Source organism: Jaculus jaculus, chromosome 10, assembly GCF_020740685.1.
Source record: "Jaculus jaculus isolate mJacJac1 chromosome 10, mJacJac1.mat.Y.cur, whole genome shotgun sequence".
NCBI lineage: Eukaryota > Metazoa > Chordata > Mammalia > Rodentia > Dipodidae > Jaculus > Jaculus jaculus.
Window position 1 is genome coordinate 33078702 of NC_059111.1, and position 14170 is coordinate 33092871.

Genomic DNA, 14170 nt, shown 5'->3' on the forward strand with positions numbered 1-14170 from the left:
CCCTGCCTGATAAAAGCTATCATGGCTTTTGATGAAAGTTAGCCATATCTTTAAGTCTCTACCTTCATGTGAGACATTTACTATCGTTTCTCTCTTTTAAATATTTTACTTTACTTTTAACTCTGGATTGTATTTGACTTGAGCAATATAACTATCATTGCCATGAACAGTGGACCTCCTTTGTAAACTAAGAAGTAAAATGGAGTTTTCTGTTTTCCTTGTTCCTATATGTGTTTTCTGACTCTTTTTTTTTTTAAATTTAATTTATTAGTTTTCTTTTCAGTAAATACAGGCAGTTTGGTACCATTATTTAGGCTCATCTGTGATCTACCCCCTCCCATTAGACCCTCCTTGTTATTGAAAATGGGTCGTGCATTGTGGATTTAGCCCCCAGTTATTAGTATGATAAATGTCTCTGAAAATCATGACCCAACATGTAACTCTGACATTCTTTCCGCCCCCTCTTCTGCAAGATTTCCCTGAGCCATGTTGGGTTCATTTTTGGTCTGCTTCAGTGCTGAGGTGTTGAGGGCCTCTGAGGCTCTGGCTCTCTGATTTGGTAGGAGTTGATTTTTCTCTGCATTGATCTCCTTCCCCTTTGTGCTGGTATCCAGTTCACAGGAAAACATCACCCTTGCTTATTTCGCCAGTTGTCCTTAGTTTCAGTTGGGCCCCTCCTGAGGTATGTTGGGGCAGCTCTCTTCTTAGGATCTGCATCTATCTGGAAAAGAGAAGCAGATTCTCCAACGGAGAGTAAGTTAGCACCCAGAAAATTGAGATAACACTTCTTTTTTGATAGACAGTTTGATAGGTGTAGGCCCTCTTATACCCCATGATTGATGGTAGCTTGATATTGTAGAGTGGGCTTGTGTTTGGGTATGGTTCTGACTTGTTTCCCAGCTCCAGCTAAGGGTCTAGTACCACTGAGTGGATCAGTTAGCCAAATCAAGAGCAATTGATTCCTCACCATGGCTGTTTTCTGACTCTTGTGGGCTCTCTGTATAGTCCAGTTTGGCTCCAAACTCATGATCCATCTGCTTAACTTCTAGAATGCTAAGCATTTCCACCGTTTTAACAACTCTGCTTTCACTGGAATCATAGTAATTATAGTACTTTATGTCTGGGAAGATTATTAAATGAAACCTTATGTTTTATGCCTTGTAGCTCGTTTTCCCATGATAGTATATAGAAACAGAATAGTGATTTACGTTTATACTTACATAAATGCATAGAAAAGATATTAGCAGTCTTTCCCAGCTGTGCACTCTGCATGCTGCACAGTCAACCTTCCATATAAGATGTTTCCTCTAGTGTGCTAGTGGCATGCCTGTTACAAGGGAAACCAACTGCTTCCTGATTGGATTTGATACCTGTTCCATGGGAGGGAATTCATGCCTGGTTCTGAAAACCTAGTCAAAAGCCTATGGAGCTTGTAGGCCCTTGTGTAGAAGCTATTCCTATCATTTGTCTAAATGAGTATCTTGTGTCATTAGTCTGCCTTTTAAGTATTTGTTTCTGTCAATAGGTTAGTGCTACTTTAAGCTTCTGTCAGAGAAGCTTCTTATTGCAGTGGAAAGTGGTTATAGCAGAGACACGTAACTGAGCAAAGTGCTGAGAATAAGGCACTATCGAGTATTAAATATTCATCCCTAAGTAGGACATTTGTATTATCCCCTGCCAAGCTCAGAGGACATTGCACAAGAGTGAGCAGGAAAAATGCAAGAGCCAGAGGATGAGGAGGAGTGCTGTGGAGCATTGCCTTCTGGGTAGAACATGGCTGTTATACTCATGAACTCAGCATCTGTAATTGGTGACCTGTTCCAGATTGGACTCAACATTCTATCATTGATGAGGGAGGGATTCTTGAAGCCACATCCTTCCCTGGATTGCTACTAGCAGTTAATAGTTACTAGGGAAGGAAGACGTATTTTCTTTAGTGGTGTAGCCACTGGTAAGATACCCAATCTCCAGGAAATAATCTACTCATGCAAACAACTCTAATTAGACTCAGCAAACCACCAAAAGGAAATGAAAGAAAGCAGAGTATAAGGGGAATGAGCTGGGAAGAAGAAAGGATTCAATGGGAAGGAGACCAGAGAAGGCATTGTGGATGTGTACAATGAAAACCTAAATTCATAAAATTTTCTAAATAAATAAAAAACAAAATTAAATATGGGTTATTTTAACTAGCAAAATGTTAAATTCATACTGGATTCTAGGAGATCACAAAAGGGCATATTTTCCTTATTTTTAAAAGTGCATGATTTTTCTGAAAATAGAACATAAAATGTTTTGTACTGGTAAAAATAAAATAAAAATTAGATTTTAAAATGTACTATTTAACTTTTAGAAATATAAAAATTGCCATTTTTTTTTAATTTGCAAAGAGAAAGAGAAGGACTGGGCATGCTTGCCACTGTAAACAAACTCCAGATGCATTGGTCACATTGTGCATCTAGCTTTATATTGGTATAGGGAATCAAACCCAGGATGGTAGGCTTTGCAAGCAAGTTTACTTACCCACTGGCCATCTTTCCAGCCTTAAAAAAAATCACTATTAATATATTTTTATCTACATAAAAGGAATTTTCTTAGTCATGAGTCTTTATCATCATTGCTGACAATTTCTATTGTAAAATAGTTTGAGGGTTCCATATATGATTATGGACAATCTGTTTATTTTAAATGAAATTATTTACACAAATAAATTATGGGAAGTTAAGCTTACAAATTGGGTTTACTAGGTAGTAAAATATATGCACACCATCAGTGGCAAAGTGAAAGATGTGTCTTGAATATGGTTGCCATAAATAAGTTATTGGATTGTAGTGAACACTAACATAATTCCTCATGTATAACTGTACTCTTAATTTCAGTATCTAGAGATAGTCCAGCTCATGACTTCCATTGCCCCACACCTCCTCAGCCTAATTCATTCTTGCTTCAGGGGTGTGCAAAGCAGTTCCAAACTACATGATAAGTTTCACATGCTTAAGGCAGATGCTGCCTTAAAATAATTATTTGTGAGGGATGGAGAGATGGCTTAGTGGTTAGGGCACTTGCCTTCAAAGCCAAAGGACCTCGGTTTGATTCCCCAGTACCCACATAAGCCACATGCACAAGGGGGCACATGCATCTGGAGTTCGTTTGCAGTGGCTGGAGGTCCTGGTGCGCCCAGTCTCTCTCTCCCCCTCCCCACCTCTCTCTCTCTCTTTCCCTCTCTCTCTCTGTCTTCCTCTGTCCCTCTCTCAAATAAATAAAATATTAAAAAAGAATTATTTGTAGACTATGATTTTTTTTTCACTTTGCATCTCAAGCTTGCCTCCTATATTTTTAGTGCACTTTTTTCTTTTTTCTTTTTTTTAATTCTCTATTAAAAAACATGAAACATAAGTAATGGAAATAACTTTCAAAAGGTATTTGCAATCATGTGTTTTTTTTTGTTTTGTTTTTTATATATAGCATTATTTTCATTGACCTAGTGACATGTATTTCATCCATTTACAAAATTGAAACATTTTAATTCTTAAAAGAGTTCATTTTGTAAACCATGCAGTGTTTGGTGAATTTCATGTTATTCCATTCTCTATGCAGATAAACGCGTAGAGGACTGGCCTCTGATGCAGTCTCCATGGCCGACACTGAGTATAAGCACTCTTTACCTTCTGTTCGTGTGGCTGGGCCCGAAGTGGATGAAGGACCGCGAGCCCTTTCAGATGCGCTTAGTGCTCATCCTCTACAACTTCGGGATGGTTTTGCTAAACCTGTTCATATTCAGAGAGGTGGGTGTACTAGGGCCATTCTATAATAATTCTCTGGGATTGTTGGAAATTAAAGAGACCTTGTAAAACCAATATTGCAAGATAGCTGTTAGCTACTTTAAACTTTTAAATATTAGGAGTAGCAAAGTGAAAGTATGGTATAGTTATTTAAGATAGAACTTTAAATCAGACAGTAGATTCTCAAATTACTCTTACTGTTTTGACATTGAATATTAGTTAACTTACTTACTATATTTTTTTCACATCTCTCAAATGGGGAAATACCTGCCATCGGGCTATTACTAGAGCTAAGTGAGATTATTATTTCATGATGCTGGTGCTATTAAGTACTCGGCGAACAGTAGGAGTTAGTTTTGTAAGGTTCTTATTCATCAGCTTAGGATTTGGCAACTGATCAAAGTATACAGATGTAAATACCAATTTCAAGTTAAGTTACCTTATGTAATTTTTTATTGTATGCTGTGCTGGAACTGAAATGAATTAACTGTCTTAACAGCAGTTGCTACTCACCACCACACACTTTTCTGGGTAACCAATAAATTTCTCCATGACATTTTGAAAGAAAACCCTGAAGGCTAGATTAACACAGCCATAGTTTTAATTGCAAAAGACAGGGACTTGTTGCTAAGAGACTTAATAAAATGCTGTGTGAGTCCAGAGAATACTAGATACTAGGAAAATTAACAGTGACTCTTCCTTAGAAAACCTGTTTTTCTACTAACAATTTAGTCAAAATCTTAGCTTTAGTTTGCTTTCATTTGCTTTATTTGAACACCTTTACTTAATTTGCTAGATACAGACCAATATAGATCAAGAATATAAGACAGGACAGGTCTTAGCTCAGAGTCATGGCTATAAAAATTTATTTTTTAATATGATGAACTAGATGGAGTTAATGTCTTGGTTCAAAATAGATTATACTTCATTTTTAATTTAGTCTTTCTTAATGTTAGTGTTGGGAAATAATAACTTTGAGAAATTCCAGTGTATTTATTACACATTTAATTCAGGGCATGGAATGTGGCTTGGTGGTAGGGCACTCACCTAGCGTATGCAAAGTCTGTCTGATCCCAGCAACACATGCATGCAAAAACAACTAAAATAACCTGTTTGATGTTTTTAGAGAATAAAGTGATTTGGAAGATTACATATCAAATTGAATGTTTTTAATGCTGCATCTACTAAAATTTTTACTGTAAATGTTATTTCTTTTATTTTCAGCTATTCATGGGATCATATAATGCAGGGTATAGCTATATTTGCCAGACTGTGGACTATTCTAATAACGTTAATGAAGTCAGGGTAAGTACATCAATGAATAGTATTGATTGGTATAAGTGGTTTAGCTTTTTAATAAGGCTGCAATATGTACAGTCATTTTATTTATTTATTTTTATTTTTTTTAAGGTAGGGTCTTACTCTAGCCCAGACTGCTCTGTAATTCTCTCTGTAGTCCCAGGCTGGCCTCGAACTCACAGCCATCCTCCTACCTCTGCCTCCACAAGCTGGGATTAAAAGTGTGTACCACCATACCCAGCTTGTACAAAGTCTTTAAATATGACAATGAGATAGGTTGTTTTGAGGCAAGGAAGCTCTGCTTTTATTTCAGCGCAGAGAATTGAAGTCTGTCTTCATACCACATTCTTTGCTTTGGTAGCATAAGAGTGAGTGTGTGTTGGGTTGCTTGTCCATGTTTGATGTAAGAGTTTAATTTATTCTATTTTATTTTTTAAAATATTTATTTATTTATTTGAGAGTGATAGACAGAGAGAGAAAGACAGATAGAGGGAGAGAGAGAGAATGGGCGCGCCAGGGCTTCCAGCCTCTGCAAACGAACTCCAGACGCATGCGCCCCCTTGTGCATCTGGCTAATGTGGGACCTGGGGAACCGAGCCTCGAACCGGGGTCCTTAGGCTTCACAGGCAAGCGCATAACCGCTAAGCCATCTCTCCAGCCCGAGAGTTTTATTTTTTATTTTTGTTATTTTGGTTCAAAAAGAGAAACTCGCAAAGATAGTCCAATTTATTAGTATGAGGAATTATTTCATGAACCATGTAGGCAATTAAGGAAACTAAGAGTGGGTGTAATGGAGTTAGTACTTTTCTCAGAGACTTGTTTTTGTATTTATTCATTGTTACATAGTCAACAGGCATTCATTTTGGTGGAGCTTAGTCAAAGATAGTGAGTGCAGTTTACCAACTAAGGAAAATGGCTTGTTAAACGTGAGCTGGACTAGCTTAGAGTCCACTATGGAGGGAAAAAATCACATCTTGTCTTTTTCTTCTAAAGTTTGCTATGTTAAAATGGTTACTTGCTTCATTTGTAAGTACTAACACAATCACACATATCAAATATAGAATTGTTGTGGGTAAAATACTTAAAGCCAGTTTTCAACCAGTTGTATCATTTTCAACAGTTCTACTCAAGAAGATATAGTAAATTATTCTAAACTGACATGCATGAGACTTGATTTTGTATTTGTTTTCCCCATGTTTTAAGATTGTAATTTGGGGAAATGCCTGTTTGCTCTATGCATTGCAAGTGATAGTTGATTCTACAATTGAAAATAACTGATTAAGATCCTTAACTTGGCCCTGGCTGTGCTCCCCAACAGAAAAACTTAACAATAAGAAATAGAGATATAGCTATGTTTTACAAAGGCACCCCCCGCCATATACACATTAAAAATATGTTGTTACATCAGCTAGACACAGGTATAAAATGAGCAAGGGATCTTTCCACTAAAACACTTGTCTGTTAATGAATGAGTCCATCAGGCCTCTTTCACAGAAAGGTTTATAAATAGATTTTAGTTATCAGCGGCTTTATTTTTACACACGAATTTATAGAAACAACTAGATATAAACAAGTTAAGCCTTAGTTGCTGTTACAGTAACATCATTGTCAGATGTTTTAAAACATAGACAGGGGTCACCTCTTACTGGGTCCTTAATCTCAGCATGGCATGTAATCTTTCTGTACCATCTGGTGTCTTAATTAGAGCCCAGGAAGAGACAAGACTTACTCATGTAAGCAGGATTATATTTATGAGCTAGGAAATATTTATTGTTTTTGTTTGTTTACATTTATTATTTTGAAGATTTTACTAATACAAACTGCCATGATTATATATGTCATTGTTAACTACAGTGGGATAGATAAAAATACTAAGAAACAAGTTATTAAGTAAATGTACTGCAAGTGTGAGATATCCTGAGGGCTATGTGAGACACCGGAGATATCTGTATAAAGTAAGCCTGTTACTTTCTCTACCACATTGAAAAGCTTGGCAAAGAGACTATCTAATACTCTGTATTGAGCAACTTGACACTGAGTGACACCTACATAAGAAACTGTGTTCTGTAGATTATTGGCACTGAGTAGAGAAAGCTTTGGATTTTTTTCTTTTCTGTTGTTTCTCTTATGGGTACATGGTTAGATTTCAAACTCATTTAGTCATAGTGATTTTATGCCATGCACATTTTGTTCAATGCATTTTGGGTTTATTAACATGGAATAGAAGCCCATATGTTGGTGGAATTTGGTTTTATAACATGCTTTTCCTTCCATTTTGCAGATAGCTGCTGCTTTGTGGTGGTACTTTGTATCTAAAGGAGTTGAATACTTAGACACCGTGTTTTTTATCCTGAGGAAGAAAAACAACCAAGTGTCTTTCCTTCATGTGTATCATCACTGTACAATGTTCACCCTGTGGTGGATTGGAATTAAGTGGGTTGCAGGGGGCCAAGGTGAGGAGTCAGTGAAGTCCCCAAGATGTGTTTTGTGGAACAGTGAGGTTATTTGCTCTCTCAGTTTGCTGTCATGCTTACTCATCCCCACCCATGTTCATCTCACTTTTAAAAAATTCGAATGAAGAACAACATTTTTGTTCATCTGTGAATACGTAAACACTTAAAGATTTGTCCCAAACATGAGCATAAATCAAGTGTAAATGCCAAACACGATGCTTGGGTGGGGAGCAGTACTGGTTGGTGGTTCTGACAAAGGAATCACGACACAGCACCTCAATGTGAAGATTCACCTTCAGCGCAGCACAGAGCTTACTCCTGCTCCAGTGTAGGTCTGCAGTGACCTTATAGTTTCTTATATAAGTGAAATTTTCTGTGGCCTCATTTATGTTGCAGAGGATCTGAATTTAGGTGGTGCCACCGTCTTCAGAGGCCTGTAGACCAAGGATCATCCCTATATTGAACTGTGTGAGGCCCTGGGGAAATATCCTAACAGTGTGGCTGACCACTCTGCTTTCCTGCCACTGTTGTGTGGCTATTGGCAACTTGGACATTTCATACTAACCAGTTACTATGGGGTTAATGTCAGTTGTAAGTTTAAAAGAAAATAAGTTTGAACTGACCCCCTTAATTCTCTTTATGACAAGATTCATTATTATGTCTATACTTGATTTAAGTTTTCTAAGGAGAAGAAATGCTATCAATTTAACCTGAGTTGAATATCCCTAGAGTCTTATACACTGAATGGATGTATGACTCAATATGTACAGTGCTGTCCTATTTCAAAACATAGAAATCTTAGAAGTATTATTTTGTCACTGGTATGCTTATTGGCCAATGTGCACATCTCGAGACAACAGTAGAAATCACAAGTCTATTTACACACTTAGCTGTCTCATAGACCTTTCTTCCAGAGAATAGTAGAATTAAAGGTAGGAGCCAATAATAGTTATTTTATATATTATTATTATTATTATCTTTTGCCCAGCATTGTGGCACATGCCTTTTTTGTTTTTGTTGCTTTTATTTATTTATTTGAGAGCGACAAACAGGCAGAAAGAAAGAGGCAGAGAGAGAGAGAGAGAGAGAGAGAGAATGGGTATGTCAGGGCCTCCAGCCACTGCCAACGAACTCCAGATGCATGTACCATGTGCATCTGATTTACATGGGTCCTGGGTAGTCGAGCTTCAAACCAGGGTCCTTACACTTCACAGCCAAGCACTTAACCACTAAGCCAGCTCTCCAGCCCTTTTATTTTATTTTATTTGTAGGCAGGATTTCAGTCTAGTCCAGGCTGACTTGGAATTCAGGCTGGCCTCCAACTCGTGGTGATCCTCTTACCTCTACCTCTCCAGTGCTAGGATTAAAAGTGTCTGCCACTACACCTAGCTGCCAATATAATTTTATGTTGATTTTACTCAAGGTCACTGGAGTATCTCATTTTAGAATTGTCACTTTAAAAATTCTTTGCATTTGACACATATGCTTTTATGGTTAAAAAACATCAAATCAAAGCTGCAAAAATACCTACTTAATTTAAGAGAAAGCTTTCTCCTTACCTTGTTACCTAGTTCTCCTATGGATTCAAGACTAATGTAGAAAGAAATGTCGATGCATTCACTGTTTGAAATCTCAATGTCTCATTGCTAAGTAAACACCTTCCAACTTTGCCACAATTGTGTCTTGTTTCTCTGTAGCATTTTTTGGAGCCCAGATGAACTCCCTCATCCACGTGATCATGTACTCCTACTATGGGCTCACTGCATTTGGCCCATGGGTCCAGAAGTACCTTTGGTGGAAGCGATACCTGACCATGCTGCAGCTGGTGAGTTAAATGTCTGTATAGTTTTTCCTGGTTGTTCCCAAAGCCAGAACACTTAAACTGTTTCATTTTTATCAAACATAAAGTGATATGTCATTTTAGACTATTTTCCATTATAAAATTCCCTTTATCCTGAAGCTGCAGTATAGAGGCTTTCTGGGTTCTCCCACCAAGGGTTTTGTCCATGGTATCTTTCTTTATAATGACCTCGAAAGATCAGATCCCACTCCTACCTTTAAAGAAGAACATTCTGTGAAAATATCTGTGAACTTAATGAATGTAAGCACACCACAGTACACATAGATTCATGTATGACTAGAAGAATAATATAGTTATTTTCCTTGAATGAGATTTTCAACTTAATATATCATTATATCTCTTATTATTACCCTTGCCTAAATTTTCTGGGTTTACTCCATTTTTTAATACTTGTTAACAGACCCTATACATACAGAAAAGAAAACAGATCCAGGGAAGGGTAGATGGAAGGAATGGAGCAAGGACTAGAGACTTCCATTTGATTCTCTGAAACTCTGTTTTTGAGTTGCAGAGCCAGGGTGTCCAGTTGTGAGCGTTCAGGCTGCCCAACTCAGCCCTTCCTAGTAGGGCTTCTGTCGTAGTAGCATCTGAGGGCACACATCCGAGCACCATTCAGAGTTCTGCCCTGGCCTGAATCGCACTGAAAACACAAGCTGGTAGTTAATCTCCAAGCTTCAGAATTTATCATAATGTGCTATAATCATAGTGTGTACACAGTTTTATCAGTGGGATCGTGTTTGGAAATACTCCTCTCTGCCTTAAGTTGCTAAATAACTGCCCAGCCAAACAGGAATCACAACCTTTTGGGAGTATTGGGTGTGAAGGATTCACCAGGGCAGAAATGCTATAAGAAACTCCTCCACTGTTTGTGAAAACTGTTTACATAATTTGGAAACTTCATTTCTCTCAGTTGTTGGAAAGTGGTACCAAGAAAATGAAGGAGTGACCAAAATCATATGAATTATTTTATCTACTATGATAATGTTGTCCTTGGCTTCCCTTGAGCTACACCATATAAATCACACCCTATACACACCCTTTTTCAGTGGTACAGGTTCTAAGAACCATTGTGAAATCAAAAGTTTGAAAAATTTGGATTTTTGCCATGGGAACTTGTTGTTTAATATAAATTCCTGACATATGGAATAAATTGTTTTAAATAATATTTTATATGACAATACTGATATCTTTGAACAAGAATCTGTAGTAGGATATTGAATTTATACTTCTGAGCCATAAGTTTTCATAACAATCATATAAGATGCTGATAAGAAGTTAATTTTTTCTAATAACATAGAACTTACAATTCTTATGATGAGTGTATCATAAGTTAGAATTATTTCATTATCTTGAGCATCCGAGCTTTGGAATTTCTCCTTCTCTTTTGTACTTGGTCTCAACTATTGATTGATTTTAATCAAAACATTAGTTTTTTCAAGTAAGTGCCTTTACCCACTGAGCTATCTTCCCAGCCCAGAGTAGAGAACAGTGTTCATTCAGATGCAAATTTTCCTGCTCACTGTCTGTAAGAAACAAGTTATAAGCCAGATGGGTAATTCATTTTCAAGGTAAATGTACTTACATTGCATGAATGCAGGGCAACTATTTGGGGGGAGGGGGAGGGGAGACTAGTGGGAAGGGGGAGAAAGGAAACAGTGGGGGCTGAATAAGAGCAAAGTACAGTGATAAACACTTACAAAAGTTTTGCAGAGAATCCCATTATTTTGTATGCATGCTAAAAATAATAGTTAAAAAATAAAGAACATGGCTGGAGAGTTGGCTTAGCAGCAAAGGCACTTGCCTTGGATGCCTAAGGACTGAGGTTTGATTCCCCAGTACCCATGTAAACCAGATGTACATGGTGGCACATGTGTCTGGAGTTTGTTTGAAGTGGCTAGAGGTCCTGGCATGCCTACACTCTCTCTATCTGCCTCTTTCTCCCTCTGCCTCTCAAATAAATAAATAGATAAATTATATATATATACACACATACATACACACACACACACACACACACACATATATATGTATGTATATATACATATATATGTATATGTTTGTTTTGTTTTTCAAGGTAGGTTCTCACTCTAGCCTAGGCTGACCTGGAATTCACTATAGGAAGAAAAAAAATGGAGACTTTGTAATGCTAGTTTCACTTTCTCAGCCATAGCAGATAATCAGATAGTTCAAACACTGTACCAAGGATTCAGGCATCATTGGTGTGTGAGACTCAGCCCTTCCTTAAAGACATATAGCAGAAAAGACAACTGAACAGAGACAGCTTCAGACAGCTACTCTGTTTTATACCCAAGATACAAAAGCCCTGAGGTTAATGGGATTGAGATGCCCAAGGAAACCTTAGGAAGCTCTTGTGAGCAAGTGGTGTTTGAACTGTGATCACACTGAGAGGGAGTCAGAGACCATGGTGTGGCCAAATTTGGGTCTATGCTGTATGGAAGAGTGTGATGTGGGCATCTGAAGCTGCTGTCTGGCTAAATGTACGGCGCACTGCTGTTTTTATTTTGCAGGTTCAGTTCCATGTGACCATCGGGCATACAGCACTGTCTCTCTACACTGATTGTCCTTTCCCCAAGTGGATGCACTGGGCTCTAATCGCCTACGCCATCAGCTTCATATTCCTCTTTCTCAACTTCTACGTTCGGACATACAATGAGCCCAAGAAATCAAAAACTGGAAAGACAGTGATGAATGGTGTTTCAGCAAATGGTGTGAACAAGTCAGAAAAGCAGCTAGTGTTAGAGAATGGGAAAACCCAGAAAAATGGAAAAGCAAAAGGAGAGTAAATTGAACTGGGCCTTAACTGTGGTCGACAGTGAGGAAACTCGTATGTCATGTAAAATTTCAGGGATAACAGAAGCAGAAGGTCTGGGGTGGGGAGAAAAAGCAGATGTGCTGTATGTACTAGTAACCTTTAGACTGAGTAAAGCGATCAATACGGGGCCCAGATGTTTTATTTATGAAGTTTTTTTTTAAACCTTTTTTTTTATTAGCCTTGATGTCCACACGAAAGCAACCCCAGTGTGGCTTCGGAGACCCCAAATCTCATCCGCTGTCTGATGGGGAGGTCTTATGTGGATCTTACATTCTCTCATTTGTCAGCGTGGATTTTACATGGTCACAGAAACACAGTTTTTATGAACGTTTTTTGTTTTTGCTAAATTACCAGCTATCTGCTGGAAGCAATCATATACTTAATTTTCCTAACCAAAGATGGAAATGTGGCTATATTTGAATTTGCACATTTGAATTCATTTATGGACCATCATGATCAAATCTCCCCACCTCTAGTCAGGATATAACCCTTTGGTTGTAATGAAATTAGAAACTTTCTGCTGAGCTCTATAGAACCTTAGAGGCTTGATGATGGTGTTGGTAAAAAATAAAGAAAGAATAACGGTAAAAATCCTGTCTAGTGACTCCAAAGTCACCACGATTTACGGCACAAATCACTGTGGGAAACAATTTTTGTGATGAAAAGGCAGCCTTTGGAATACTCAGATTATTAGAAGAAATGTATTATGCAAATTAAGATTATTGTCTGATTGAAACATGAAACAGCTCATATTCATTTATAATTCCTGAGATAGTTACATTTCTGTGCAGCTAGAATTCTAAGAGTATGTTGATTTTTATCAGGCTTTCCTTGTTTTGATTTGTGGCTGTTGCTGATTTTTCATATGTGGAAATATACCTACCTCTTCTGTTGGAAAGAACACTCAAAATTTAATAAATTTTAATTAAAAAAAATCAAGGAGTCCTCTAATACAAATTTTAATTTTCACTTTTAAAATTTTCACTAGTATTTTTTGGGCTTTTAAAAAATACAAATAGCATACACCACATTTCTGTGAAACTGTCTCTTTCAATGTGTTTAATTTTGGAATAATATTTCCCTTGTGACTATGTTGTAAAATCTTATTTATTAGCCAGATATGAAGTGTAAACCCATTTTGGTGCAATAATCTTGACTCCTTGGTGCTAAAGATCATTAAATTCAGTGCTTGATATACAAAGTGTTAATTATTGAAGCACAGTGAATAAAAATGAGAGCAAATCCAAACTACCAAGTTAAATTTGCTAATTACAAATGAAGTATTTCATGTAGTAGAAATGAGCAGCCGGCAGTAGTATGGAGGAGAACCTGAACCTTGTTTGATTGCATAGATTAACTCGTTAGGGATGTCACAGAGGGATCATGACAGAAAGAGAAACTGACAAAAATAGCATGAATATCTCCAAGTAACTTATCAACACTGCATGTGTATAGGATGTGTGCTGTCTTTACAGACTTCTAGGATATTTTGTAAACTATGAAATATTTATTGTGTATTAAAATTCCATTCTCCCCAACGGCATGCAGTCATGGGCACTGCAGCTCACAGAACTTTGGTCTATGAGGACTCACTTCTTGCTTTTGCTCCAGTGTGTAATGACTAGAGATTTGTGGATCTTTGTGAACATTCTGTACTGGTTCCCCAGAGCGATTCATTCCCTGCTGCCTGACTTCAGCACAATAAATGTTCAATTGCTGTGGGAAAAGTGATTATTACTTTTTTTTGTTAATCGGTTGTTTGTAAATACAATGTTTTATTTTGAGCTGCCACTTTCTTATATAGAAAAGAAGTGAAACTAGATATTTGGTTTCTATAAGTTTATGGTTAAAGCCTTATTACTTTTCAAGACAATGTCTTGCTATGTAGCCCAGGCTGGCCTGTGACTTGCTGTTGTACTCCAGGTTGGCCTTGAAGTCACCATCC

General features: G+C 37.4%; 1 protein-coding gene across 1 annotated transcript in view; it reads left to right on the forward strand.

The window, feature by feature from the left end:
• The window catches only part of Elovl4 (ELOVL fatty acid elongase 4), a 36170-nt gene extending 22214 nt beyond the window's left edge, over positions 1 to 13956 (forward strand). The window contains exons 2-6 of the mRNA XM_004660474.2: positions 3595 to 3782; positions 5004 to 5084; positions 7360 to 7531; positions 9229 to 9356; positions 11921 to 13956. Coding sequence (XP_004660531.1) covers positions 3595 to 3782; positions 5004 to 5084; positions 7360 to 7531; positions 9229 to 9356; positions 11921 to 12196 — 845 coding nt within the window. The 3' untranslated portion in view covers positions 12197 to 13956. The remainder of the gene's footprint in view (positions 1 to 3594; positions 3783 to 5003; positions 5085 to 7359; positions 7532 to 9228; positions 9357 to 11920) is intronic.
• The last annotated feature ends 214 nt before the right edge of the window (positions 13957 to 14170 follow it).